The following is a 26109-nucleotide window of genomic DNA, read 5'->3' on the forward strand; positions in this document are numbered from 1 at the left end:
GCAATTACACAAACTAATTTCAGAGCCGGCAGCTTCTTAAAGACACATCAGTAAAGGCTTAACAGCTTTTTAAAGAGTTATAAGATTTGTGATAAACCAGAATTTTGATTGAAATGCACAAAAAAAAGCTCACGGGGAATGAATGCTGCTGTTACACAAAGGCTGCATATTCAACACGTTAACACGTTAAAATTTAATGTGGGTCTGTATGAAACATGACTTAACCCAAAATTAAAATCTAGTAGAATTTATAAAGCGTGAAATATCAGATGGAAAAAATGCAAATGCAAAAAGGGGGAGAGAGGACAATGGGAACAACAATTTTCCCTCTTATACTTGCATTTCTTTTTCATTAAAACCTTTTATTTCATTGTTTACCTTTACCGTGTTCAGTTTTTAATTCCATGACTTAATAAAATGTAGTCTTTTGCTTGTGCATTTAATTTTAATTTTAATCAGCAAAATAATTCTCATTTAATAAGTCCACTAAATGAATCAAGGACATCTGTATCTGTAATAGCACAGCTTTTTAAATTCCTTTTTAATTGAACGCTAAAATTGACAAAGAAAAATTACTTCACTGCGACAAATCTCTTATTTTTAATGGAAAAAAACATTTTCTTATCTGAAGCTGCTATAGTTTAGGTTTGGATAAATCCAGGCACAATCATCTTTGAGTAGTTGGTTAATGATAGGGAGTGATAGTGGCAGTGATGAAAGCAACTACCGATAACTATTGTTAGAGCAAGGAGAGGAAGGAGCAGTGGTTTGCTCCATAATAAAAACTTGGCGCTGTGTTGACCCATCCATCCACCAGGATCTCAGAGCACAAAAAGTGAGCTAAACTTTTGCTCCTGACATGAATGAGAATTTACATTCTTTCACTCTTTTGTTTTTCTGTTCATCTCTATAAACGGACAGACTTAAACATAGCTTAATAAGGTATCTACAGTAGTCATCCAAGTAAGGCCTCAGTCACACACCCCTAGAGTCTGACCAGTGCCTATGGCAGTAAGTGTATATCCTGACTGACTGGCAGCGAGTGAAGGTTGGAATTTTGCTCACTGGGGAAATTGTTTGCAAAGAGCTGCACCAGAAATCTCTTTTGTCACTAGCGGATTGCTGCGGTCCCCTGTAGTTTGTTAGGAAGACGCTGACTTGTCTGCAAACACTCACCATTTTAATTCACTGAGTGCCACATAAACACACTTTGACTGGCCTTCAGAGTAACAGTTGTGTCATACCACTACAGCCAACACAATTCAGATTGCAAGTTTTACTTTGAAGGTGAACATTCTCTAATTCCAGTTTGCATCACACATTTGACAGTAGTGCTTGCAAGTGTTTGTATAAAAGATGCCAACTTAACTGCAAACTACTGGTGACTGTAGCACCAGTAGTTTGTATTAGAGATGGCACGATACCACTTTTTTATGTCCGATACCGATATCATAAATTTGGATATCTGCCGATACCGATATGAATCCGATATAGTGTTTTTTAATCAACAAAACTGTTTTTTTTAAAATATCTTGCTGCATTTTGTATAAGTTCATACTCAAGTTCAAAACAACAACTACACTAAAGCTATTCTGTTATACCTGTATGCAAAAAAAATATTTCATAGTTCAGCAATACTGATCAATCTAATAAACTTAAACCTACACCATCCTCCCTATTCTGGTATTTTAAAGAGTACTTAGCGTAAATATTAAGCAACCTAACTAATAGGGTTCCAACTCCCAGCAACAACAAAAATAAATAAATAAAAAATAGGGAACCACCCCTCACGCTCCACCTCATGACGCTTAATCGACGTAATCAACCTTAATTTGATGCAGTGTGAAAAAAAATGCACAGAAATCAATTATTTTTCAAGAAATATTAAATAGATTCAACATCTTTCTTCAACAAAATTGCAGACTGCACAGATGGTACCTTCCAAAGGAAACAGTACTATAGCTTACTAGGGTATTTAAATTAGACTTAATAGTTACTATATACAGTAATTGACTTCTATTCATTTTACATCAAATTAAAACTTTGGGTGTCAGATAATTATTTATTAAAAGTGTAGCAAGTACATAAGCTAAAATAATTTATGTTGGTTATGAGTAGTTGGGCTAATTCAGAAGATATCAGATTCGGCTCTAGGAGGTGAGTGAAGTACAATAAACATACAACCACAGATATTGTGATTACAGTTATTATTTATAGTGAAAATAAAGTGCAATTACCAAATACCAATATTTACAAATCTGCAGACAGGAAAAGATAAAACATAATTCAAGCTTGTAAAGCATCCGCTGCACAGTGGTGCAGCAACCTCCTCCAACCCCCGGCAGACAATGTCCATAAAGTTGCTATTTCATAATTGATATAAGTCCAACGCGTATGACAGTCTGTAACAGGTTGAAATTGGAAGTGTGATGATCAGAACTGAGATTCCAAGACTGAGATCTCGAAAGTAAGATTTGGGGGACTGAAAACCAGGGGGGGAGAGTGTAGGCCGCAGCAGCCTCCTACCAGACCGCAGGAAGTTGTAGCTGGGGTTCTGGCTCGTTGGGCCTAGCTCGCCATCCAAGGTAGTGGTGTCGCTGTGGTCTCTCCAGGGCACCACTAGCCTGCACTATAATCACAGGACCACTATTAGCAAAATTCATCTAAATTTCCCAAGCTAGCTTTAGTTCCAGTGTACACAATAAAGTTCATGAGAAAATACCAATATACAACAAATACATATCCAACCATTGTAATAAATTAAAATAAATAACAATCTCAAATAACAAAACTACAGCCACGTAAAGTGAGAGTAGTAGTAATGTAGTAGGCCTCAGCCTTAGCTATCCCATCAGCTGATAGCACTGGCATACTGATACAGGTTACAAATACAAACAGACATTCAGGCTCAACTCACCATTCACTACGTGCGATGTCACATACGAGCCCCCACGCATCTACCCGCGGCGGTATCAAAATACTGTTGAACGCAATCCACAATTAATTCAAAAACATTAAAATGTGCACACTTCATCCTGGATCTTCGAGGCTTCCCTGCTTCACCAGTGTCCTACTAAAAAAAACAACGACAGCAAAAAGCGCTCGCCCCACGTACCTGTTGCTTCCATCCGCTAACGCCTCTCCCCCGCGTCTTTTCGAGACGACAACCCGGAAGGCATATATCGGTGCCTCGCGAATGTGATTGGTCACAACAGGCACGTGCAGACTCGCGGCGTGGCGTGCGTCACGACGCGTCACGATGCCTTCATGGACACGCTCCGGTTGGAATTTGAAATTCCGATTTAGTTATAGGTGCAGTTCTTTTTATTTTTATGTGGGTTACATCAGCTTGACATTTTAAATGAGAATAAGAAAGAAAAGTATGTCTTTGTGCCCCCCTTTTCGCTGTTAATGCCCTATCGGCCCCCCTGGCTAAACTTTGCTAGATCCGCCCCTGCACAGTGACCGGCGTCAGCTCCTGGTGTACAAAATGAATATTAAATAAATTCTAACAACAGCTTATCAAGCTTAAACGTGCTGCTGTTGTTCAGCCGCTGGTTTCCTCTTTCTGGTGCAAAGTGGGCCAAAAACAAACAAGAGAGATGGACTCACGACAGAAAAGCCGATCAGCTGATCATTAAGCAGTTTCATGATTGAAGTAGCAGCAAGAAGAGTCAGTTGCTCCATATATCGTTTGTTAAGCTTAACGCAGGAATGCTTTACAAACATTCAGAGATGGACTTACACACTTGCTTTACTTCTCTCGGGGATAACTTTGTTGGAGATGAAATGCCGGGTTGCTAGCGAAGCTCCAAATGCTATCCAGACCACCAACAGGTCCGGCATGCCACAGCCGCTCTATCACGTGATGCATACTGCTCCAACGTGCTAACGTTCTGAGGTGAGTTACGGCGTGTTGCAAGTTTTGTGAGGTGCTTTCGTGATATTTAATGGATCGAATTACATTTTTTATTTTTCTCCGATATCCGATCCAGTAATTTAGGTCAGTATCGGACCGATACGTAATATCGGATCGGTCCATCTCTAGTTTGTATAAAGCAGGAGCTTTTCGGTGCAGCATCATATACCTCGTTGAGACCAGTTTCACCTGTGCTAGGTAGCTTGAGTGCTAGGTAAGATTAGAAAAGCACTATACAGTGGTCCCCCGTTTATCGCGGGGATTACGTTCTAAAATAACCCGCGATAGGTGAAATTCGCAAAGTAGCCAACTTTATGTTTTACAATTATTATAGATGTTTTAAGGTTTTAAAACCCTTCACTACACACTTTATATGCTTTTCTCAGACAGGCATGAACATTTTCACACTTTTCTCTCTTGTTTAAACGCTCACGTTCAAACCATCGTAGAAAAATAAGTCCAGCATTATAGAATGAAACCAAAGGCACCGGCTGGTGCCTTTGATGGTGCAAAACATTTCGTCAACATTGTTGTTTGTTGGGGAGAAACTTACAAACATACAGTACAGCACTTCAGAGTCATACTGCTAGCAATCGAAGATTTATGTAAATTTGACAAGCTGGACGCATTCTGTACTGTACAGGAGACACAGCACGAGATTGATAGACAATGATCTACAGCCAATCAGGACACAGAACACAATGTCCTGAAAAAAGAAATCTGGAGGAACCCCTTTCCTCAACCAGTGATAAAGTATACACATTTCTGTTAGGGAATGCACATTTGTCCCTCACCATGAGTAGTTACTAAATGATCACCAAGAGAGCTCTAGCCTCTATTACTGAGGTCCAATTTCAGTTAACATATTAAAATATTTTCATTTAGAATAGCTCTTAAAATCATCAAGTGCCAGTTTTTGTGCAAGCTGCTTCTGTTTTGCAGGATCCTGTTTTGTTGAATTGCTGTCAGAATAAAAATATGCCAAAACAAAAGCAGAAAAGGTGTTCGAATAGCATGGATAAAATGTAAACTCCAATTGATATTACTGTCTGCCAGCCTATCATCCCAAGCCAAACATAAGTTATAACCAGCTGTCTATGTCTACAGTCACACCTCCGAGGCACATCACAGAAACGCAGCAACGACAATGCAGAAAAGAGATAACCTTGGATAGTTTTGGTAATGAAGTTTGGATGTGGGCAAAATGTTGTTTTAGATAATTAAATAATTAAAAGCTCACACTGTTTCTCTAATTATGTGAAGTTTCAGGGTCAGTTAACTGGAAACTTTCTGATATTTCTGTTTTTTCCTCATTGGACTCCTAAAGGTTGTGTTGCACTGATTTACACACAGGAACTTGTGCATTCTGTGTCGGTTCACAGCCCATGTTCCTACAGTCTGACATTCTGCCTTCTGGGAAAATTCACATTACATTTATAGTGTTTTTGTCATTTAGCCAATGCTTATATCCACAGAGACGCGCTGAGACTACAGCAAAATGCGATTAAACTAAAACCTTTACCAGCAGTATTGCAATATGCATGTTTTTAATGCTTTCCTGTTCATCACTGTAATAGCAATTCATGCGTATAAGAAGCCACAGTGATGAAAATTTGTTTGTATGAAAAATGGGTTTTCTTTTCAACTGCAGTCCTTATTTTTACAGGTGGCTTCTGGATCTTTTTTCTCTCCTCCAGCCCTTATTGGTTAAAGCTTCCTATGACTGTTTTACAGCCAGGTCCCACTGACCCCCATTATCTTCCCAGTCAGCAAGCAATCAGTGTCCTGTTCATGTCCTCGTGAGGACTGGCTCTTATCTTTTGATTAGCAGTTTGCAGCTCGCACCCAACTGCTATAAAACTATCTGTCTGGTCTCCTTGAATGCCTCTTTTATCAAAAGAATTTCGATAGCTCTTCGAAGAAAAAGCCCTCGTTGTGAATTTGCATTATTATCTGAAGATGATGCGTCTTTGATTTTATTTTTCCCCTTTATTTTTTCATGGAACAGCAATAGTGTAAATGTCAAGTAGAGAACAGTTTAATAAAACATGGCAGACGTCAGACGTGTGATCGTTTTAAGAGTAAACGTGTGTAATATGGTTAGAGATAATAAACCTCAGCTGACTAATAAGGATTAATATGTATACACAGTGTCGGCCTCATCAGCTAAATCAAACATGCTGCCGCTAGACAGAACGACTCAGAGGAGACTGTTCTCCCTGACTTCCTGCATGATGAGTGGACCATGCTGTAATGAACCACAGGGTCTTACGCTCTGCTGCTTTGTTTTCCTCACAGTGTGAAATGAAACCTTGGCTCTCTCAGACAATCCTCACACAATTTCTCAGCTCTGGCCACTCAAAAGGAAATTTTTATTTAGAAGGGATTGTAGGCACTGTACGCATCCTAAAATATCCTGTTCTTGTTTATTTCTTTCTTATCAAAGTATATATTTTAGTGTAAGGACAGGAAGTAGCAGCAGCAGCAGCTCTGGACTTAGTTTTATAGTTTTTTCGTCATGTTTTTTCTAATGCCACAGTCAACTGATCTGATACAGTGACCATCTCAAAAGACAGAAATGTCATGCGTTCTGATATCCTGATTTCTCACCATCGTTGTTGGGAAAACTTCAGCATGATGATTTAATTTGGAATATTCTAATGAGCATATCCAGATTCATGAAAGTATGATGAGAGGTTTTAATGTGCAACACAACCCAGATACTTGAAAAACCCAATTATAAGCAGAGTAGTTTAACAAATGCATTCATCAAAGTGACAATATTTTTGTGAAATCATTGACTTCTTTACTTATTGATTTACTGAAATTAATAGTAAACAGTAGCTGTGCTGTGCAGAACAGTAAAACACACCAGTCTGATTTGCAGAATTGTACACAGTACAGTATTATGCAAAGCTGGTCATGCACAGTTCAGTTTTTCATGTTTAGCGTCTAAGGAGCTATACTTTCTTGTAATTGGTCTTAAGCATGAGTTCTCAGGGCTTTTTGAAGGTATTCAAAGTTTGTCTTTGGACACTGGATGCTTTTTCATTTATTTTCAGTCCACTCCTTGTACCTGACCTTTTTTTTTTTTTTTTCTTTCGTTAATCCACTTAATGCTGACCTATGAATTATTTAGACATAAAAAAAGCCACTCATGTTGTTTCTACACATAACAGACAACTTAGCAAAGAGCCAATTTGAAATAGTATTTTTAGGCATTTTGTTACTTGCAGCCTGTGCCAAAAACACATTTGTTCCCATTTCTTTGGCTGAATCTATGAAAAATACCAAAGATAATACAATTTGACAGGAAAAAAATTTGTATTTTTGCGCCAATAAGGTGATCCTGAAAAAGGTATTAGCTAAAAATTTGGCATATAGTGTAGTGTGCCTTTTTTTAAAAGAAAAAAAAAAAAAGCACAGGTGAGGACAAAAGAAGAAGTGGAAGATCTAAAAAATGAACTACATCAGATGAATGGTACCTGAAATGAATGAATGCCCCTAAGAAAATAGGAAAAAATCCACCAAACACCTTTTTACGGGACCTGAGAGTTAAATCTGACCCGTCAGTTGATCCATCTACTGTTTGCCGAAGCCTCATCAGTCTAAGGGCATCTGGGAGTTCATCCAGTGGTGATGGGGTTTGTAATTGTTGGAATTATCATAATTATAAACACAAAAAACTGTAAAAACAGAAACGGAATTTCGATCCACCATACAATACCATGTGGAAAGCATGTGATTGGCAACTTTTTGACACAATTTTTCAGCATGACATGCCCAACACGCTGCCAATATAGTACCCACACACACACACACACACACACACACACACACACACACACACAAAAGAAACAAAACAAAACTACACAATGGAAACCTATCAATCATGGACTGGCCTCCCCAGAGCCCAGACCTCATTATTATTGAAGCAGTGTGGGATCATCTTAAAAGAGAATAGAACAAAAGGCAGCCAATATCCAAACAAGAGCTTTGAATGTCCATCAAAAAGCCTGAAGAACTGTTCCTGAAGACTACCTAAAGAAATTTCAAGAAAGCCTGTCTAAGAGAGTTCAGGCTGTGTTAAAGAATAAAGGTGCTCAAATCAAACTATTGACTTCCAAGCTCGTTAGAATGATGCAAACTCTGTCTTTGCCTTAAATACTGCATTTCCATGATGACAAATTGCTGAATTGTTTTCTAACTAAAATATAAAGAAATGAGGGATATCTCAAGAAATTTTACACAACTGTACAGTGTGTAGGATTTGGAGGAAATCAGCTAAAACATAAAAAAGGAAACATGTTAAATAACAAGAGACATCAGTCTTATGAAACTTTATATAGAAAAAAAATCTACTGATGGAGGGAATGGAAATTCTTATCTGTCGTTTCTGTGTTGTTTCTTACAGAAACAGCCGGTGGTTTTGCTCCTTCACAGTTTATCAGAAAATGAAGGCGACTGGAGCATCCTTCCTCTGCTGCCTTAGTAAGTATCCCTAAACTGGTAATGATTGGGTGTGATTAACAAACAGTTAACACAACTCAGCTTTGTGCTGAGGACTGCATATGAGAAACACTGTCTTCTGTCAATTTCTACTGTGTAAATTTGAAATTTTGAAGGTAAATTTTTCTGTTTTGAGGACATTTTGTTGCCACATTTGTGTAAAAGCCATTACTAACACAGTAACGGTGATTTATTGCTTCATTTTATGATAAATACCTTCTTAATGTGCATGTAGGTGTGACAACAGGTATTCAGCGGTATGAACAGCATGATAAAGGCATTAGCTTCAGTTGTCTGGATGCCTGAGCCTTTTTAAAAATCAAAAATATGTCTTATGATTGTTTTAGGGAGGTGTGTAACAGCATCTAAATGTGTTCTCATCATCCATGGCATAGACTTGTAGCATAGAATATTCCCAGACCATTATATAGAAAGGCTTTCCTCCCTGAAAGAACTCAGTGTGCTTGTGTTGTTTTTTTGTCTTTCTGTCCTCTGGGGAAATGTTGTGACTGCTTTGATCTGACTGGGTCAGGAGCCTCAGCCTCAGATATCTCCTCAGAGTAGACTGAAGTGAAATGTTTTTATTATTTAACTCTATATATTTCTGTCTGCGTGTGTGTCCTCAGCTTATCACATTCCTTTGGGAAAAACTCTTCATGGATTGTATTTCTTGAGGAAGAAACAAACGTGAAGTTGATTGCTCTCATCAAAGTCCTTGCAAAAGTTGACAAAAATAAAGTAAGCAGAAAATATTTTCTCCTAATCTACATCTGTCTTTTTCTCTCCCATTGCTTTCTCTCTTGCTTTTTAAGAAATTCATCAGTGAGACCAAAGCTTCCTGTTTTCATTCCAGCTTAGCCGATCATTGCTTCAGTTATATGAGATACAGTATCAGGTTGGCTGCAGCTTCTTTGCAACAGTCGAGCTGCACTGAGCACCACCAGCTCACAGCGTAACCTGTCAGATATGTCACTCCAGTCTCAGCTGTAGACCTAATTTAAGGCCTGTCCCTCCACTCATGAAATTATTTTTCATCTATATGGGTTGGTGGAGTATGCCAAGTATAAATATTGAATGAGCACTCCAGAAATTCATGCATTGGAATTGTCATTTCTCTTAGTTGAGCTCAGCAAAATAACTTTCTCCTTCAGTTCTTCATTTATGAATTATTTAAATAACACAAATGTGGCACATTTTTAACATTTGTTTTTGAAATTTAAGCTGTTTGTAAGAAGTTTGCTTTGCTGTGCCCTTGGATTGTCATAAAAGGCAATTTCCACCCTGCGTGGGATTTCACTTCCAACTTGGGGATCGGTTTCATTATTGAACACATCTTCGCAAATTCATTCTAAAGCAAAGCCAGCAACAGATACAACGTCCTGATGACTTGATTCATTACAACATGCCCAAAGGCAAACTCTTCTCTCTCAGGTGTTATAGCTTAGTGGGGTCAGCCTCATGTTAAGTCACAAAATTGGATTTCATATCAGAGTGTTTTAAGCAGCGAAGGCTCCTCACAAAAATGAGTTGCCACTTTCCAATTAACTTCAACCAGTTAGGTGCCAGAGCATGACAGTAATTAAACACAGTGCAACTTGTGATATACTGTAGTTGCAATTTGTGGATTTATTTGATAAACTAAATCGAACAAAGAAGCGAAGAAGGTCGTTTTGGCTGCTCCCTTATTTACTGAGGGTTGTCTTTACTGAGGTTGTCTCAGTGGCTGGATCCGCATGTTGATTTGCCACAGATTTTATACTGGATGGCCTTCCTGATGCAACTGGGATCATATCCAGGGCTGTGACCGCCGCTAAGAGTGCACTAGCCTGTGACCACGGGTTGCTGGGCTTGAATAAAGAAAAGCAAATGTTTAATTACACAGACTGTAGCCACTCTATCATCCATCTACCATTCCCAAAGACTGCTACTCCTGCTACTGTTGAGTGATGGTCAGATTTTAGTGAAGCTTACATGCAATGACCTAGTGGGTTTTCACACATACTCTGCTGAAGGTTAATGTCATATTTGTCATTTTAGAGACATTTCCATTTTCACAGCACAACCTTCACAAACACTACTTAGAATTTAAATTTCACCACATTTCCACTGCTGATGTACTGAATAAAATTCAGAACTAACCATTTAGCAAACTTGTTAACGTAAAATACATTTTTCATGCACAAAACGAGAGAAACACCAAATTATATTTATTCCTTGAAATATTGCTTTGCCACACATGTTGCCCACCACATGTATTCCTGATGATCATGGTCTTATTGGTCATAATCATGGAGTAGTCCTAATGGTTGACTCCCACATTGGAAAGGCGTGGTTGGGTTGGGGTCTTTTTATCACCATTATGCTAATAGAAGAAATATAGTCAGTGCTACTCTGATGCATATTTTCATGCTTTTTATGGCCATGGTTACTACTGACCATGCAGTCAAAATACTCTTGAATCCTTTTATTAGGTGATCAACCAGATTACCAGGGCAGCTGTGGCTACAATGTAGCTTGCCATCGCCAGTGTGTGAATGTGTGTGTGAATGGGTGAATGACTGAATGTAGTGTGAAGCACTTTGGGGTCCTTGGGGACTAGAAAAGCGCTATACAAATCCAGGCCATTTACTTTGTGGCCTGGGTTTGTGAGCCCCGTTGATATCTTAGTGAATTTTAATTCTCATTATATTTTTGCAATACAGCCAATCAAAATGTGTCATTTTCTTTATATTTCTCACACATTACAGTAACTTGTGATTTATGATGGCTCATGAGTTGGTTAAGCTAGTACAGCATTGACGTTCTGGTTTAGACACATCCCAGTTTGGTCTGTCTTATTGATATTAATGGTTCAAATAACATATTAGAAACACCTTTAAACAAGTAATGTTCACAGTGAGCATAAAACAACACAAAAAAGTGGAAACTTCATGAAGACTTTTTTCAGCCTTTATGAAAGGCAGGATTTGTAGCAGGGGTTTAGGCCTGGTGGTGCTAAGATAAGCTAACTGGCAGCTAACTTTACTGTACAGATATGAGAGGATGGTGTTGATCTTCCTAACAATTCTACATCAGAAGCATGAATATGTTTACTGAACTGTTGGACAATTCCTTTTAACTCGATCTACTTCAGCTCTAGGGGGATTTTCTAAAACTGTCAGATTATTCTTTTTCCACCAGATATGTCAAGAACCATGATCACAGCCTTTGTAGCTACAATATCTGTCATCTTTGAACTTTGTTCAGTGAAGAAATCTTATTATTTCCCCAGTTAGCAACAAACTTATTCACTGGAAATAATTTCAAAGATTTTCTGACGTGCAGTGTGAAAATTAAATTAGGCCACAAGTGCAAAGTTTTCTTTTTATGACGTTTCACAGCATTTTAATGGGGAAAAACAATAAAAACTTTTTATGTGTGACATAGTGAAATGTGTCTCTTAAACTTATTTATCAGGAGTGGTTTCTGGGTAAGCCCCTCTTTGATGAGGAATCGACCATCATCCATCATTATGCCTTTGCAGAGAACCCCTCCATCTTTAAATATCCAGACTTTGCTGCCTCTTGGGCCTTAAGCATCCCCCTAGTTGTTCGGTGAGTATGTGCAATAAATCTGTAAAACTGAATTCTTCATACAGGCTTCAGAAAATAAGGTTACATCACTATCACGTATATTTACACATACATTTATTATTTATTTGCTGTGTGTTTGATTTCAAAATCTTATTTATTATTTTAGGCTTGCAAAGAAAGTGAAAGGGGAGCCACTTAAATCTGACTTCACTATTGACCTTAAACATGAGGTAAGATACTATGCAAGTCATGCGGTTTTGCATGGAGTGAGATCACGAGCCTACTGGTTTGCAACCATTTTCTAACAGCTTTTTTCACTCTCAAGTCAATGCCAGCCCATTATAATTTATTTGCACAAAAAGAGCAAGGCATGAAATTCATCTAACCTTGAAGTGAAATCTCATTACTTTGGAGAATTGTCATGGTGCTGTATTGAGGCTCTTATTTTTTTTTTTTATCACTGAAATTCAGCCAGAGAGGCGTCTAGGGATTTTGTTGAGTAAACAGAACATCAGACTTATCTGGCTCAGACTGAAAAAGGTGGTGCCGTTAGATCTCTTTCAGTTGAGTAGAAATATTACACCTTCTACCTACCTTATATATATATAAAAAAAAAAATAGAATTCTGAGTTTTCTTTCTTTTTTTTTGTTTAATGAAATGTGTGCTTTAAATATTACTGTACATGTAATATGCTGCATGAATTGCAGCAGTTCATTGCTGGTAAGTTTACAGTTTCTGTATTTTTCTGCTACTTTAGACAGTTCCAGGCAGCACTAGCTGTCACATCTCATGACACATTCTTACTCTGCAACATCTCTGTCTTCTCCATGCAGAATATTTAACTTGAAACCCAGATTTTCTTCTTCAGGAAGAAATGCAGTAATACTCACCAGTTCTCAAGTCTCCTCTAATCTCTCCTCTTCTTAATCTTTTTTGTTATTCGGCTTAAATAGTGAATATGCTCCTGGAATTTTCTAAACTGTTCTTTTTATTATAATATAAAATAAGACAATAATAATACAAAAAGCAGCACATGTTTATGTTTTTAATCAGTCATTAATGTCTTAAGGATTGCATTCTGTCCATAACTCATAAGCTTGACCACATGATTCTGGATTTTTTTAGGTTGCCTTGTATATCTGGGACAATGGGAAGGGTCCACATCTCACTGCAGTTCCTGAGCTGTGTACTGTGCCAGAGGACTCTCCCCAGGCCAGCCACTGTGCAACCACTGTGAGCAAAAAGCCTCCACTGTGTGTGAGTATCTGCTCTGTATTTGGATCAGTTTGATTGTCCTCAATTCCCAGGAAATGAAAAGGGAGCAAAATTAAATGACAGCACAAAACAGAGGATGGTTCACTGTGAGGTATTGGCAGTCATGTAATGATGTATGATGGCCCTCTTGCCCAAGGTTGAATCCGAGCCACGCTGGCATTTCACGGTGAAGTACTGCTTTTATACCACATACTGTGCAATCAGAAAAGACGGAAGTCTTTCATTTGTTTTGCCAAATTAATTTAAGATATCAGCCAATTGCAAAGCAACATCCTTTCAGTTTGTTTCCAAATTCAAATCAGATGTTTTATTCTGTATTTTTTTATATCTAAATATTTTTCTATGTATTTACTGTCAAATGTCAAACATCGCAATGCCTTTTTTCAAGCTGTGTCTTAACCTGAACGCTTGCATTATATTTGAATATTTGCTGTATTTGTCATTGAAACATAAATCATCACGCACATTTATTGTGTCATGAATCTGTAGCAGATATTTCTACCGTCTAAATTTTGCACTGGGGAAACATGCAAAACACGAAAGCAGTTTTAGTTTTCTTTATAAGCTTCCATTAGGACATTTTTTTTTATTTTTCGTTGTATCTGAGTGGGAGCCAGTGAGTGGGTGTAACTAATGGGGAAAAAAAAAAATTGATTCGGTCAGAATGTAAGTAAGGTCAGTAGGATTCCTACTGAAGCTTAATCATACTTGCTGGGGTAGATTTTTTTTTTGTGTTGGTTAGATTTGCTGCAACTGACTATGCTATGCTGAATTCTAAGCAAAATTCTCCACAGGATCTCCAGTGTATGATGTTTGCTCAAGCTGAGAGAAGTTTGGTTTGTGAACTTATTAGAAGGGTGTGATATTCTTTAGCCTGCAGCAGTTGGTTCCACGCACACCATAAATTGATCAGTAATACTAGTAAGAAGTGATTGTTTGGGATAGATGCGACTCGAGTTTTGTGGAGAAGGTGAGGCGAGTTGAATTTGAGATGCCAGAGCTTGCTGCTGAGAGTGTTCCATTTCTGAGTTTTTCCATTTTAATTTTTCATGATTTTCCCTCCTGGTTTTGACGGAAAAAACAAAAATTGAATCTGATCTTTTCATTTGTTATTCAAATCACATAGTGTATGTGCATTTGTGGTCTTGAGTCTAGTACATGTTTGCTGCAGTGCAAACTGTCAGATTTATATTCATGTGGTTATTACCTCCCTCTCCACGGAACTTCTATCCTCATAAAACGACATTCATTTAAACAGAAAACAGGACAACAAGCCAAGCAGCCGGCAGAGAAACGTGAAGGTCACAGGTTTAATAAGTATTCAGGGAGAAGTTTCCATTCAGACAGAACAGGAGGGGATGCATCGTAACCGGACAGTGAACGAAACAGTTGTGAGACAAATTGGCAAGTGGCTTAAGAGCAGCACTCGGCTGCAGCGTCGACAAAAGAATCAGGAGCCTCGAGAGGCAGATTTAAGAGGGCAAAATGATTACAACCCAAGTGGCAACGACAGCAAAGCCTGTTGTTTTTATTTTAGGCAATAACTAAACTTATTGTAGAGCGGTTTCTATCAAAATGCTAAACATTTCAGGGCAGAAGATTGTTCAAATTCTCACCCTACAACAGTCGTTTTCAAAATAATTTGTAAGACAGGCCAACGAATAACAACGAAGCCTTGTTTATTCTGGCGTGAGACACAGAATAAACAAAATCTTAGCATCCTTGAGGTCTATTTTTTCCTTTTCTGTGTATGTGTGTCTGTATTTTTTAAGTTATGTTTTGGACCACTCAAAGTCCGTTTGAAGAGGCCACTTTTAGCTCTGCTCAGATTGTGACGAGCATTTTTCACTCGTTTCTGACATTTTATGCATTACGTAAAAAAGCAAAGAATCTCTTTTCTCCGTTAATATTTAAATGTACTTTGTGTGTCTTTTATTTTGTATTTGTAGCTCAGGCTTCACGGCACAAGAGATCTTTACATTACGTAGCATTTTGTTTCATTAATATTGTTGGAAAAGTGACAGTTTGTTCAGCAGCTGATGATGTTTTAATGTGGCATACATTTTTAATGCACTCTGTCTGAAGGTGATTTAGTGAATTGTTTTTGAGAAAGAAATTGCTAAATTGCATTTAGATGTTCGTTTTTCTTTCATTGCTTTCTGTCTCTCCCATCATGTGTGTTTTTTTTTGTTGGTTTGTTGTTGTTTTTTTCATTTCCGAGACTACAGATGCTACAAATGAAAACTGAATTCATTCCTGCATCCCTTCAAATATGCTGCACGGTTATCAGATAGTGTCTGTCTTTAGTTTCAAAAGGAGAACCTAAGGCAACTAGAAGGACAAATGACCTTAGACCATATGAAAGAAAAAATCCAATTCTAATTTCACTTTGAAGATATGAACTCCCACTAATCACTTGGACATTTAATATAGTCTGGAAACTGAGTTTCAGCTATTTAGCTGCAATACATGTCGAGCTTCAGGTTTACTTATATGTGATATGTGTGCTTTTGTCTTTGACTCATGTCTCCTATTTTTATCAAAGGGGGAGCCTGTAAATAAAGAAGATATATTTGTTGCTGTGAAAACATGCAAGAAGTTTCACAGTGAAAGAGGTGAGTCATTCCCTCTCATACCAAATCCAGAAATGATGAACATTTTCCCTTTATACAGCACACATTTTTGTCCTCTTGCTATCTCATAATTGATTTGCTTTACCTTTGACCTATATGATTGTATGAGCAAACTCTTTCTGTAAATCTTTCCATCACTGCTATGTCTAGACTGATAAAAATACCTTTAGCTATACTTCTTTCTGTGTCTCCCTTATTGCTCCAAATGCTCAGTCATCCAGCAATGCCACTTACTGGCACGCACTCCCTAACATTAAGCTATCTATAGTAAATGTACTCCACTTTTAAACTGATAAAACTGTTGCGGGTTAAGTCAATAGATCAAATTTCAAATTAACTTTAGATGGATCAGACAAATTGAACACCATACGTAAAGGGCGTCACTCAAAAGTAATTCCACTAATTACCTTAATTACATTTTCTTTGCCAAGCAGCTATTATCAGTTTCAAATGCAGACAAGATGAAAATGAATATTAGATTCAGACATCAAAGGTTAGCTTAGCTGCGTAAAGCAAGAGACATGAAAGTGTATCACGTTTAATTTAAGATGTCAATCAGTGTGAAGGCTTTTTAATCTTCTGTAGTCTGAATTTCTGCGAACATTATTGCTAAGGATTGTCTTATTGCATTGGAGTCACACTGGGTTAAATATGTACACTTGGGTTTTAAGGGGTATTTATTATTTTCTTCTTTTTTTTGGGTTGTATGGAAGCCCCAAACGCAATTTCATTGTTCTTGACAATGACAATAAATAAATAAATACTAATACGAAGACAATAAAATACTGTAGGATGAACTCTCATTAGGGGTGAGAAAATAGAGCCTCAAAACTATATTACGATGTTGCAAGAAAATTTGCAATACATAAACAAAAAAATACTGAACAACAATCACCATTTTTGAGTGTTAATAAAAGACGGGTATTTTCAATTATGAGCTACTGTCATTGATGACACATTGCCTAGTTAGAAGTGTGAACCTATTGAAACTTGTTGTCAGCAACAGCAACATTGTTGTGCAATAGCAGTAACACAGCATAAGTCAGTTGTAAGCACAAAAGTAGCCTGGGTAGTGTTCTTCCTAGAAACATTAACTACAAGTATAACTGACTGCTTAACACTTCAGTTTAACAATAACTAGCATCATTTAACTTGCATGTTGTGTTTTGGGTTGAGCTTTTTTAACCAGTTTAGTTCCATTCACTGTTTGCTCCTCCTAATGCTCCTCTGATCTTAGGTCCAGGCATTTGGTCACACATCATCCGCTGTAGTCAACGGTGTGTTTTTGCCTCAGGTGGAGAAACAAGTTTGTTTCCACCTTTAGTGGGAACGGTTTTCTTACATATTTTCCAAAGGACTGTGCTTTGTTGGAGATTGTTGAAGTGGCTTGCTTTCAATGAAATCGTGATTGTAAAATTGATTTCTAAACAAGAAGGTTGCACCTAGAACTAGCCTGTACTACCACAAAAAGAAATCCGTATGTAGCTCTATTGTTACGTGGACGTTTTTGTGGTTCTGCACTGATTTGAAACAGAAATAAATGCAGAACCACCAAGTCAGTTTTGTTGTTTTCTATAGCTTTCATTCTCTCCAAAACATAAAAAGTCAACATGAGTTGACAAAAACATAGAATGAAGTAAAACATTAAAGAAAAGCATGTTACCCTTCTTAGGGTGAGAAGTTCGGCCATCCGGGAGGGGCTCAGAGTAGAGCAGCTGCTGCTCCACATCGAAAGGAGCCAGCTGAGGTGGTTCGGGCATCTGACAAGGATGCCCCCTGGGCGCCTCCTGGGTGAGGTGTTCCAGGCATGTCCCACCGGGAGGAGGCCCCGGGGCAGACCCAGGACACGCTGGAGAGATTATATCTCTCGGCTGGCCTGGGAACGCCTTAGTATTCCCCCGGATAAGCTGGAGGAGGTGGCTGGGGAGAGGGAGGTCTGGGCCTCTTTGCTTAGGCTGCTGCCCCCGCGACCCGGCCCCGGACAAAGCGGATGGATGGATGGATGGATGGATGGATGTTACCCTTCTTAAAAACCAGTTGAAATGTGGCATGCAGATAGTGTTGTATAATAATACTGTATTTTTTACTGTGATACACAATTTATTCACCTCTATCTTTTCATTTGCTTTTAATGAAATATTTACAGCACTTCTTAAGAACTACAGAACCTCATGCCATCTTGTAACACAGTCTCTGCTTTAACTGTGTTTTAATGTACTGGTGTGCTTCAGTTTAAGTGGCATTTGTCTGATAAAATGCCATTTTATATCCTCAAGAGCCACAGTTGTCTTTTTTTAACAGCAATGTGTAGGTTGTGTTTGCTGCTTCACTCTGTGTTCAAAGTTTTCTTTTTAACCTAATGATTGTCTAAAGCAGTCAATATCTGACCTGAATGATGCTTTTGGAATATACTTGTTTGCTTTAGCTGTTTAATGTGGTAATGTAAGATACATGTGCACTTCGAGCTTGATTGTACTTGATGTTTCTTATCAGTTCAGAACCTGTACAGGCACTGAACACAACTTTTTTTGTTTTTTGGTTTATTCTTTTAATCTTAAACATGCCACTTTGATTCATTTTTGATGATTTATGAGAGATGAACACAGCCTTGAGCTGCTGATGCTGCTGTAGATGTCAGGGTATCCTGTGTTTCTCTGCATTAATACTCTGTGAATTAAACAGCCCAGAAACTTTCAAATATCCAAAAATTCATGAGTCCTATCGTAATAAAATGTAGAGGAAAACGCTGACCTTTGACACCAAGAATTAAGTCAGCAACTTGGTGCTACTGTGCCTTATCCTACCTGTGATAGCAGGGTATAAATAGAATGGAAAAATACAGATCCAGTAATCTGCTATCTGCAGTACCTTTCCACTGCCAAAAGCTGCAGGTTTCACAGTGCTACTGGACATTAAGCACAATGAAGTTAAATTATTTTTGAGGCCTGACAAAAATCCCCAGAGTCAAAGCTCTGAAATGTAAAAGTAAAGGAAAGAAACCCTTTATTTTACAAGTTACTTTGAAAAGTTTTGTGATTTACTTTGGTGTAACTAATCATATGTCTAATCAAATATTGAAAGCCAGTCATCCAAGCCAGAATCAAAAGAGGCTTTTCCCCAAGTAACAAAAGAGCACAGTGTCGGTACATACTGAATTAATCTAATCTGAACAAAGTCGAAGGATTAAAGGGAACATTGTTTATCATTTCACTATCCTTAATGATTCATCTCCCTAAATAAAATATTTACTTTAAAAACACAGAATATCAGAATGTTTTCATTTGGTCAGAAAACATTGCACAGAACATGAGGTCTGCTTGTTGTGAAACTCTGAACACTGTATTGATTTTTCTCCTTCTATCTCTAGTGCCAGTGATAAAGAAGACTTGGGAAAAGGACGCCTTATTTTTGGAGTACTACAGCGATCATGCCGATCCTTCAATACCAACCATTAATTTAGGTGTTCCAAATACTGAAAGGGGTAAGTTATCCTTTCACAGCCTCACTTTTCATCACACCAATCATCACTTGTACCGGCAGATACACTTACTGGCCTAGTATATTGGTCCAGGCTGAACTGGCTAATTAGGCTCAAAAGTTATACACCTTTCACCACCACATGAAGGGGATGTGATTCAAATCCAACATTTAAGGAGAACTGGAACCAGATTGAGCTGGAGTACTTTTGTCAGTGGGTATTTCAACTTTTCAGCATAAAAATCAATTTACTGTAAAACAGTGACATGAATAAAACTCTTCTCAGTTGGCAGCAGGAGTGTGCTGCAGTTTTTCTTTTGTAAGGCATATTTTTCTTTTAGAAAACTGGCTTTGTGCCTTCTGTTTGATATGAGCTTCTCTTGACCAAGAACTATAATTTTCTAACCTACTGACCACTTTAATCAATAATCCCCCGGTGACTTCTACCATCTCTAGGACTTAAATACTAGGTCACCTTTTTATGACTAGTGTTTGTTCCAAATATTTGTTTTAAAGCTGGTGGTTTCCTAAAGTTGGTTTATTTAATCATTTCACCGATGTAGCAGTTTCAGTGCTCGCACTCCTTTCCAATTTAATTCATGAACAAGTGCTGTTTATAAGATCTATACCCATTTCCCATTATTTTTTTATTTTTTTTGAAAATGGGTATACATCATGTAAAATCCATCCTGCTGTACTGTATAATTACTTACCTGTGTCCAACATGCTTAATTGAAGTTTTGGATGTCACTGCCCCTTTAAATACTTAACAGTTTTCTACTTTAAATATTTAACAGTTCTCTGTCCTTTGTCCACTCTCCAGAGTATTTAAAGACAGCCCGTGTGCAACCACTCATCAAAAAATCGGGCCTCAATCCTTCTTACTGAAAAACTTAAAGAGCGATTACAAGTATTACAACAAAACTTGTATAGACAATTGTCTACAGCTTCTAGAAGCATTACATCTGAACATTTTAAAAGTTTTTTGTCAGGTTTAGTTTAGTCAGACACCACAGTAAAGATTTTGTGCTTAGGAAGGTAACAGATGAACTGCTGATACCAGTCACTGTTCTTCTCTGATGTTACTTGACGTAACTGCAATATTCTGACACAGTAAACCATAAAAGTTTGATCAAGGGGACAAAGCACTGAGCAGGTGTATCTGGAATGAAAACTTTTCGATGACCAGACAGAATTTTTCTACGGTGACCACATTGCTGCTTACTCTGTACTGTGGAGACCCTCAGGGGTCTGTACTGGGACCTGCCCATTTGTTTTTTTTTCCAGTGCTATGCCAGTGACACATTGTTCTATCACTCTAATAAAATCAAAACCCAGTCCAGTCTTACAAATTAACTGATATTAAGAAATATTTTCCAAATTTTCTAAATCTAAACACATTCTTATTGTTGTGTCACACAAGCTTCATCCCAGTATGAATCCCCCCTTTTCCTTTACGAGTTTATGTAAAACCAGCTGTCGAAAACCTGGTTGTGCTTTTTAATTCTAGTCTCACCCTCAAGAAACATGTATAAGCAAGATCATCCAGTCCTGCTACTGCCATCTAAGAAATATGATCACTTCTGCATTTTAGTGAAACTCATCGATTGTCATCCATGCCTTTATTTTCTCTTGGTTAGATTAGACTTCAGATTGCAGCAGCTTTCTGACATTACTTTTAGAACTGATTTTAAGATTTTACTTTTTTTTACTTTTGGTGAAGGACTTTACTTTTAAAGTCCTTCACCACCTGGCCCCAGAATATACACTCAAAGTGATGTTCCCATCTTAACTAGTTCAGGTGCAGATCCTCAGACACGATTAACTATTCCCACCAACTGCTTCAAGGCAAAAGGTGATTGAGCATTTGCTGCTAGGGCTCCTCAGTTGTAAAATGATCTGCCTGAAGATCTCTAGCTGGCCTTGTCTGTGTCTTCTGTTAAACCACTGCTAGTCTCATTTGTATCATTAGGCTTTTTATATACATTTTAACATAAATTTTATATCCTACTTGCATCTTATTCTTTTAACCTTTAGGTTATGTGTGTTAATTTTAATTTGTTCTTTACAATGGAACCACTTCATTCTCATTCTTATTTTGATGTTACACTCGAGTGTGGCCTATTTCGACTGATATGTAAAATGCTTTATCATTTAGTTTGTTTGTTTATTCTATGTTTCTGGGAAGCACCTTGTAACACCAGTTTTGATAAGTTTCATACAAATGAAAAGAATACAGTTTTTGAGCATAATTTTTCATTTCTGAGAAACATCAGCTGTTTCAAATTCCTGTTTACGTGTTTCAATTGCATCTACATTTAGAGCTTGGATAGGATAAGTAGCATAGATGATGTTCAGCGGTTAACAACAACTGGCTACACTTAGTAACAAAGCTCAAAGGAGGCTCCCGCAGGGGGTGCACCAGACTTGATTGACTGGGAAGAGACTCTGGGGCAGACCTGGTTTCTCTGCTAGAAAAATACATCCTCAGGTGGACTGAAAACCTTGCAATCCCCCTGGAGGGTCTTTAATCCAACAACGTACCAAGCTGATCAACTAAGGGAGGAACTGGGGGATGTTGTTGAGCTAAATGATGCAGAGCTGGTCTACACATGGATGGATGGATATATTTATTGTTGTTCTACCGAGAACAATAAATAAATGAAATGCAATGTAGTGTGCACTGAAATGATAAGTATTTTCAATATGGCTTAGTCTGATACTCTTTGCATCTACCTTCATCCTTAAGCGTCCTTCATTTCTGTGTGAGCAATAAGGTCTGTTTTGTTTTTGTTTTTTTTGCAAAATAAGATATCTCAGCTAATTTATTTATGGTCCTTCATTTTTATATCAAGGATTTATTTATTTGTAACTTTTAGAGATACATGCACAAAAACTTACTTATTTGTATTTAATTCATCATTGCATCTGCAATGACAGAACCTGTCCAGATGTAACGTAATCATAGTAATGTTATAGAATTATGGAATGCATCACACTGGGTGTGGTAATGGGAAACGTGCACAAATATACAGTACATAGACCTGAAGAATGCACCAAGCAATCCAGGGTAGTTTACAAGAACGGTACAAACTCTCTGCTTTGGGCAAAAAAATTATTCTACCTCATAGCCATCGGCAACACAGTGACACGAAAGACTCCGCGTTCTGTACCTTAAAAAGATGCTGCATTGGCTGTTGCCAGTTTAACTCCACTGTAGGTAAAACTTGTTGTTCAGAGCTCTGGTGTAGACCCGTGCCTCCCTTCAGTCACTGTCTCCAGGCAGCTTAGCACTTTTAACAAGGATGTCTCTTGCAACCTCTCGCTGTATAGATGTAAACTGCCACTGGGTACTTGCTAGTAAATTTGTACTAGTATGATGCAGATCTGAGCCTTCCAAAGAATAAAAGCCAACCTTCTCTGGCAAAGTTACTCTCTTATCAGTGCAGTTTGGTGTTGATATGCAACCCCCATACTTGAGAGCCGCCTCATCTCCACCTCCTCGTTGTAGATAGTGGCAGGTCTCACGCACTTCTTGCTCTTAAACAAATCCAAAATGAGAGCCTTTGCTTTTCAAACACTAAACAAATAGTTCTTCTGCACTGTCAATGCTCTCAGACTTCAGACCGAAATAATTTTGATTTTTTTAAAGTCAAACTTCAACAGAAGAAAAAAAACGGTATATGCAAATCAGATTAAAGGATTTCTGGATTTCTATCATGCTGACGCCTCTGTTGGTTCTGTGACTTGCATTGGGGTTTAAAATAACTCCGCAAGAAGAATATGTAATTCTTACCTAAACAAACCTGCATCTTGTTAAATTTACTAATGCGGATGGGGAAAGTGCAGAAGTATACATCTCATAGTAGTAAAGTCTTAAATGCACAAGTTCTTAAGGTGACATAACTGGTGTACAGTTGGAGGTTGTATGTGTGAAGAGTAAAACAAGGTGACAGTGGAGTCCCATGGGCCCCCTCAGTGCACTCAGCAACTTATTATGCATTGCTAATGCACATCTGTTTGGAGTAGGGCCACGCTATAGTGAGAGTAATCCTCTTTCAGTTCCCTTGAAACAGTAAAACCACATCGATTTAGAACCAGTAAAATCCAAGAGAAATCGTTAAACATGCCACTACCTGATGTATATGGAGAGTGATTGCTTTGCTTAGGGGTAATTGAAAGTGTAAAAATGCTCATACATTACTCAGTCATGTTGAATTCATTGATGGAGATGTGATTTAAATCTGGAAACTGACTTTTTTGTTTACTTGTTCTTTTGCTGCTTGTCACTATCCACAATGAGGAGGTTTCTTACCATAGACACTGTAGCATATCATGTATTATTAATGTTGTATTGACTGAAATGTTTTTTTGGTTGTCCAGTCAGAACAACATCTAAATTCATTCAGACCAAGGGAACATGATCACTATATAAAGTCTAAAATATAAATATGGCTAAATACACTGTTGATAGTGTTAAAAAGATACTGCCCAGTGCTACCCAACAGCCTCCTAGTAGATGTACTGATGGTATACATGTGAACAAATGCTAGGTGTTTTTCAGTAAAGCTGACGTCTGAACTCGAGCTGACCTCTGATCAAGGCCACTGAGATTAAAACCCATCCAAGATTTTAGTAGCTGCTTCTGTTGGATGAATTTGAAAGTCTTCCATCACCTCATTATCACGTTATCAAGATATAAAATACACCATCAGCCATTTACAGTTGAGGGGTAAAAACTAAGGTGCTGCCTACTGTAGTATACACGTAGACTTCATCTACACTAGCCTAGAAAAGGTCATGAAAAGTTGTCATTAAATTGTAAGGCCGCTATAACAGATTTGTATCATCTGCTTCCAATCAAACACGTAAATGGTTGTCTAAAGCTACAGTTTGACTTAGTTTTAGTGGGCAAGCAAGAATAAATAAAAATGGATAATTAATTGCAGAGTGTGGAAGTGTTCCTTAGTCTAGTGGATCTGATCTTACCTAAAGATTTAGATCATTTATGTTAAAGAACATTTGTTTAATTATTGCCTAAAGCAGAACTGATATTTCATGATCATTTCTCTCTAGACAATAGAACATGGGGTAAGGGTAAGACGCCATTCACAGTCTGCAGACAGCCAACCAGACAGGCCTGCAGCTGGTTGTGCTCTGACAAAAAACTGAAATTGAAGCTGTCCACAAAAGGGCAGTGTTGGCAAAGTCTTTCTCCCAGGTAATCTAAAAGAAAGTGCCTCCTTCCCTTCCAATTTTGCCTTCTGTGATGGCAGCAGTCCACGGTCCATCATCAAGGCAGGGGCATCTTCAGTGATTCTGGTAAATAGCCAGATACGTAAGCTACTGTCAGTGCATAATGTCAGTCAAACAGAACTAATAATAGGATTTACATCCTGGAGGATGTACGATAGATTGGATTTCTGCAGTGTGATGTAAAAGATCTAGTAAAAGACTTTAAATGAGATTGCCCCAGCCACAAACCACGACAACAGAAAAAACCCTCACTGATTTACAGTATCTATATTTAGAAATATGCAACAGTGTCGGGTACTTATCAATATGAGGACAGTGGCCATTACGTTATTAGATAAGAATGCAGTGAAATGAGACATAAAAGGAATATATCTGTCTTAAGGAAAGGAGGAGATGATCGGTACATAAAAAATTAATTTCCATTTCTTTTGCTCATTTCTTTCTTCTTCTTTCCCAAGGCCTCAAACTTTATGCTAATGATTGCTGAGAGCATCCTTGAAGTTCATCATCGTCAGGCATCGATATGTCAAGAGTCTGTTCATCACTAACATTGTTGCCTGTGTCCTCGGAGCAAATCTTAAAGCCATATCGTGCATTTACATGTGCACAAAGAAAATGAAATGCAGCATAAGCCGTCACATTTATCAAGGAAAGAGGCACAGACTGGCAGACAGAATTATTGTCAAGAGTCCAATGTAAAAACAGATCTGACATAAAATTAATTCATTCGCATTGTCCTGAAAAACAAGTTGATAGGTTTGTAGCTTAAACCAATTCGCTGGAACGTTGAAGACAATTTAATTACACAGCAAAAGCAAAGTTCTTTATGTTTCTCGTGCACGGGAGAGAACTGGACAAACGCCGTCCCTTCGCTTGACCCCAGTTGCTCTCGCCCGCTCCCCCGTAACACTGCTCTTTTATTGAGGTCACATGAATATACATAGGTTCATTAACATATGACGCCTACATACAAACAAAGAGTACCGTGTGTGTGTGTGTGTGTGTGTGTGTGTGTGTGTGTGTGGGGTCAGAGTGTGACCCCATAAAGACTTCCCTAAACCTGCTGGTCTGGAAGTCCAGCAGTTCCTCTAAACAAAAGGCACTTAGCCTAAAACAGACATAGATACGTTTATCCTACCACAAAACAATAAGAGAAGGTACGACCTCTCCCATGCTCCCAGGGTGTGGGTGTGAATGCCAGAACACTTTGGAATGCACACAAAGTCTCCACAGACTACTAAGGATCAAACCTCTACCAACATGACATTGATTATACAACTCTAAGCATATATGAGTAGATATTTCTAAGCATAAATGACAATCAACAATACAAATCTAACACAAGTATCCACCCAACTCAGAACTGTCTAGCTCATCATGCATCTGTCTGAAACCACAAAGAAATATTAAGTCTGGTGGAAAACCCACATCTTTACAGTATACATTTATTTTGAAAATGGAAAAATA

The 26109-nt window shown here is 38.1% G+C and overlaps 1 protein-coding gene across 1 annotated transcript in view; it reads left to right on the forward strand.

The window, feature by feature from the left end:
• b3glcta (beta 3-glucosyltransferase a) overlaps positions 1-26109 on the forward strand; it is an 81582-nt gene that overhangs the window by 49764 nt on the left and 5709 nt on the right. Inside the window, exons 5-11 of the mRNA XM_085430548.1 lie at positions 8334-8410; positions 9055-9166; positions 11885-12021; positions 12167-12230; positions 13127-13258; positions 15822-15891; positions 19277-19390. Of these exons, the coding sequence (XP_085286674.1) occupies positions 8334-8410; positions 9055-9166; positions 11885-12021; positions 12167-12230; positions 13127-13258; positions 15822-15891; positions 19277-19390 (706 nt within the window). The remainder of the gene's footprint in view (positions 1-8333; positions 8411-9054; positions 9167-11884; positions 12022-12166; positions 12231-13126; positions 13259-15821; positions 15892-19276; positions 19391-26109) is intronic.

This window comes from Copadichromis virginalis, linkage group LG14 (assembly GCF_057382275.1).
Source record: "Copadichromis virginalis isolate Kocher_CV1m ecotype Utaka linkage group LG14, C_Virginalis_male_GT1.1, whole genome shotgun sequence".
Lineage (NCBI taxonomy): Eukaryota > Metazoa > Chordata > Actinopteri > Cichliformes > Cichlidae > Copadichromis > Copadichromis virginalis.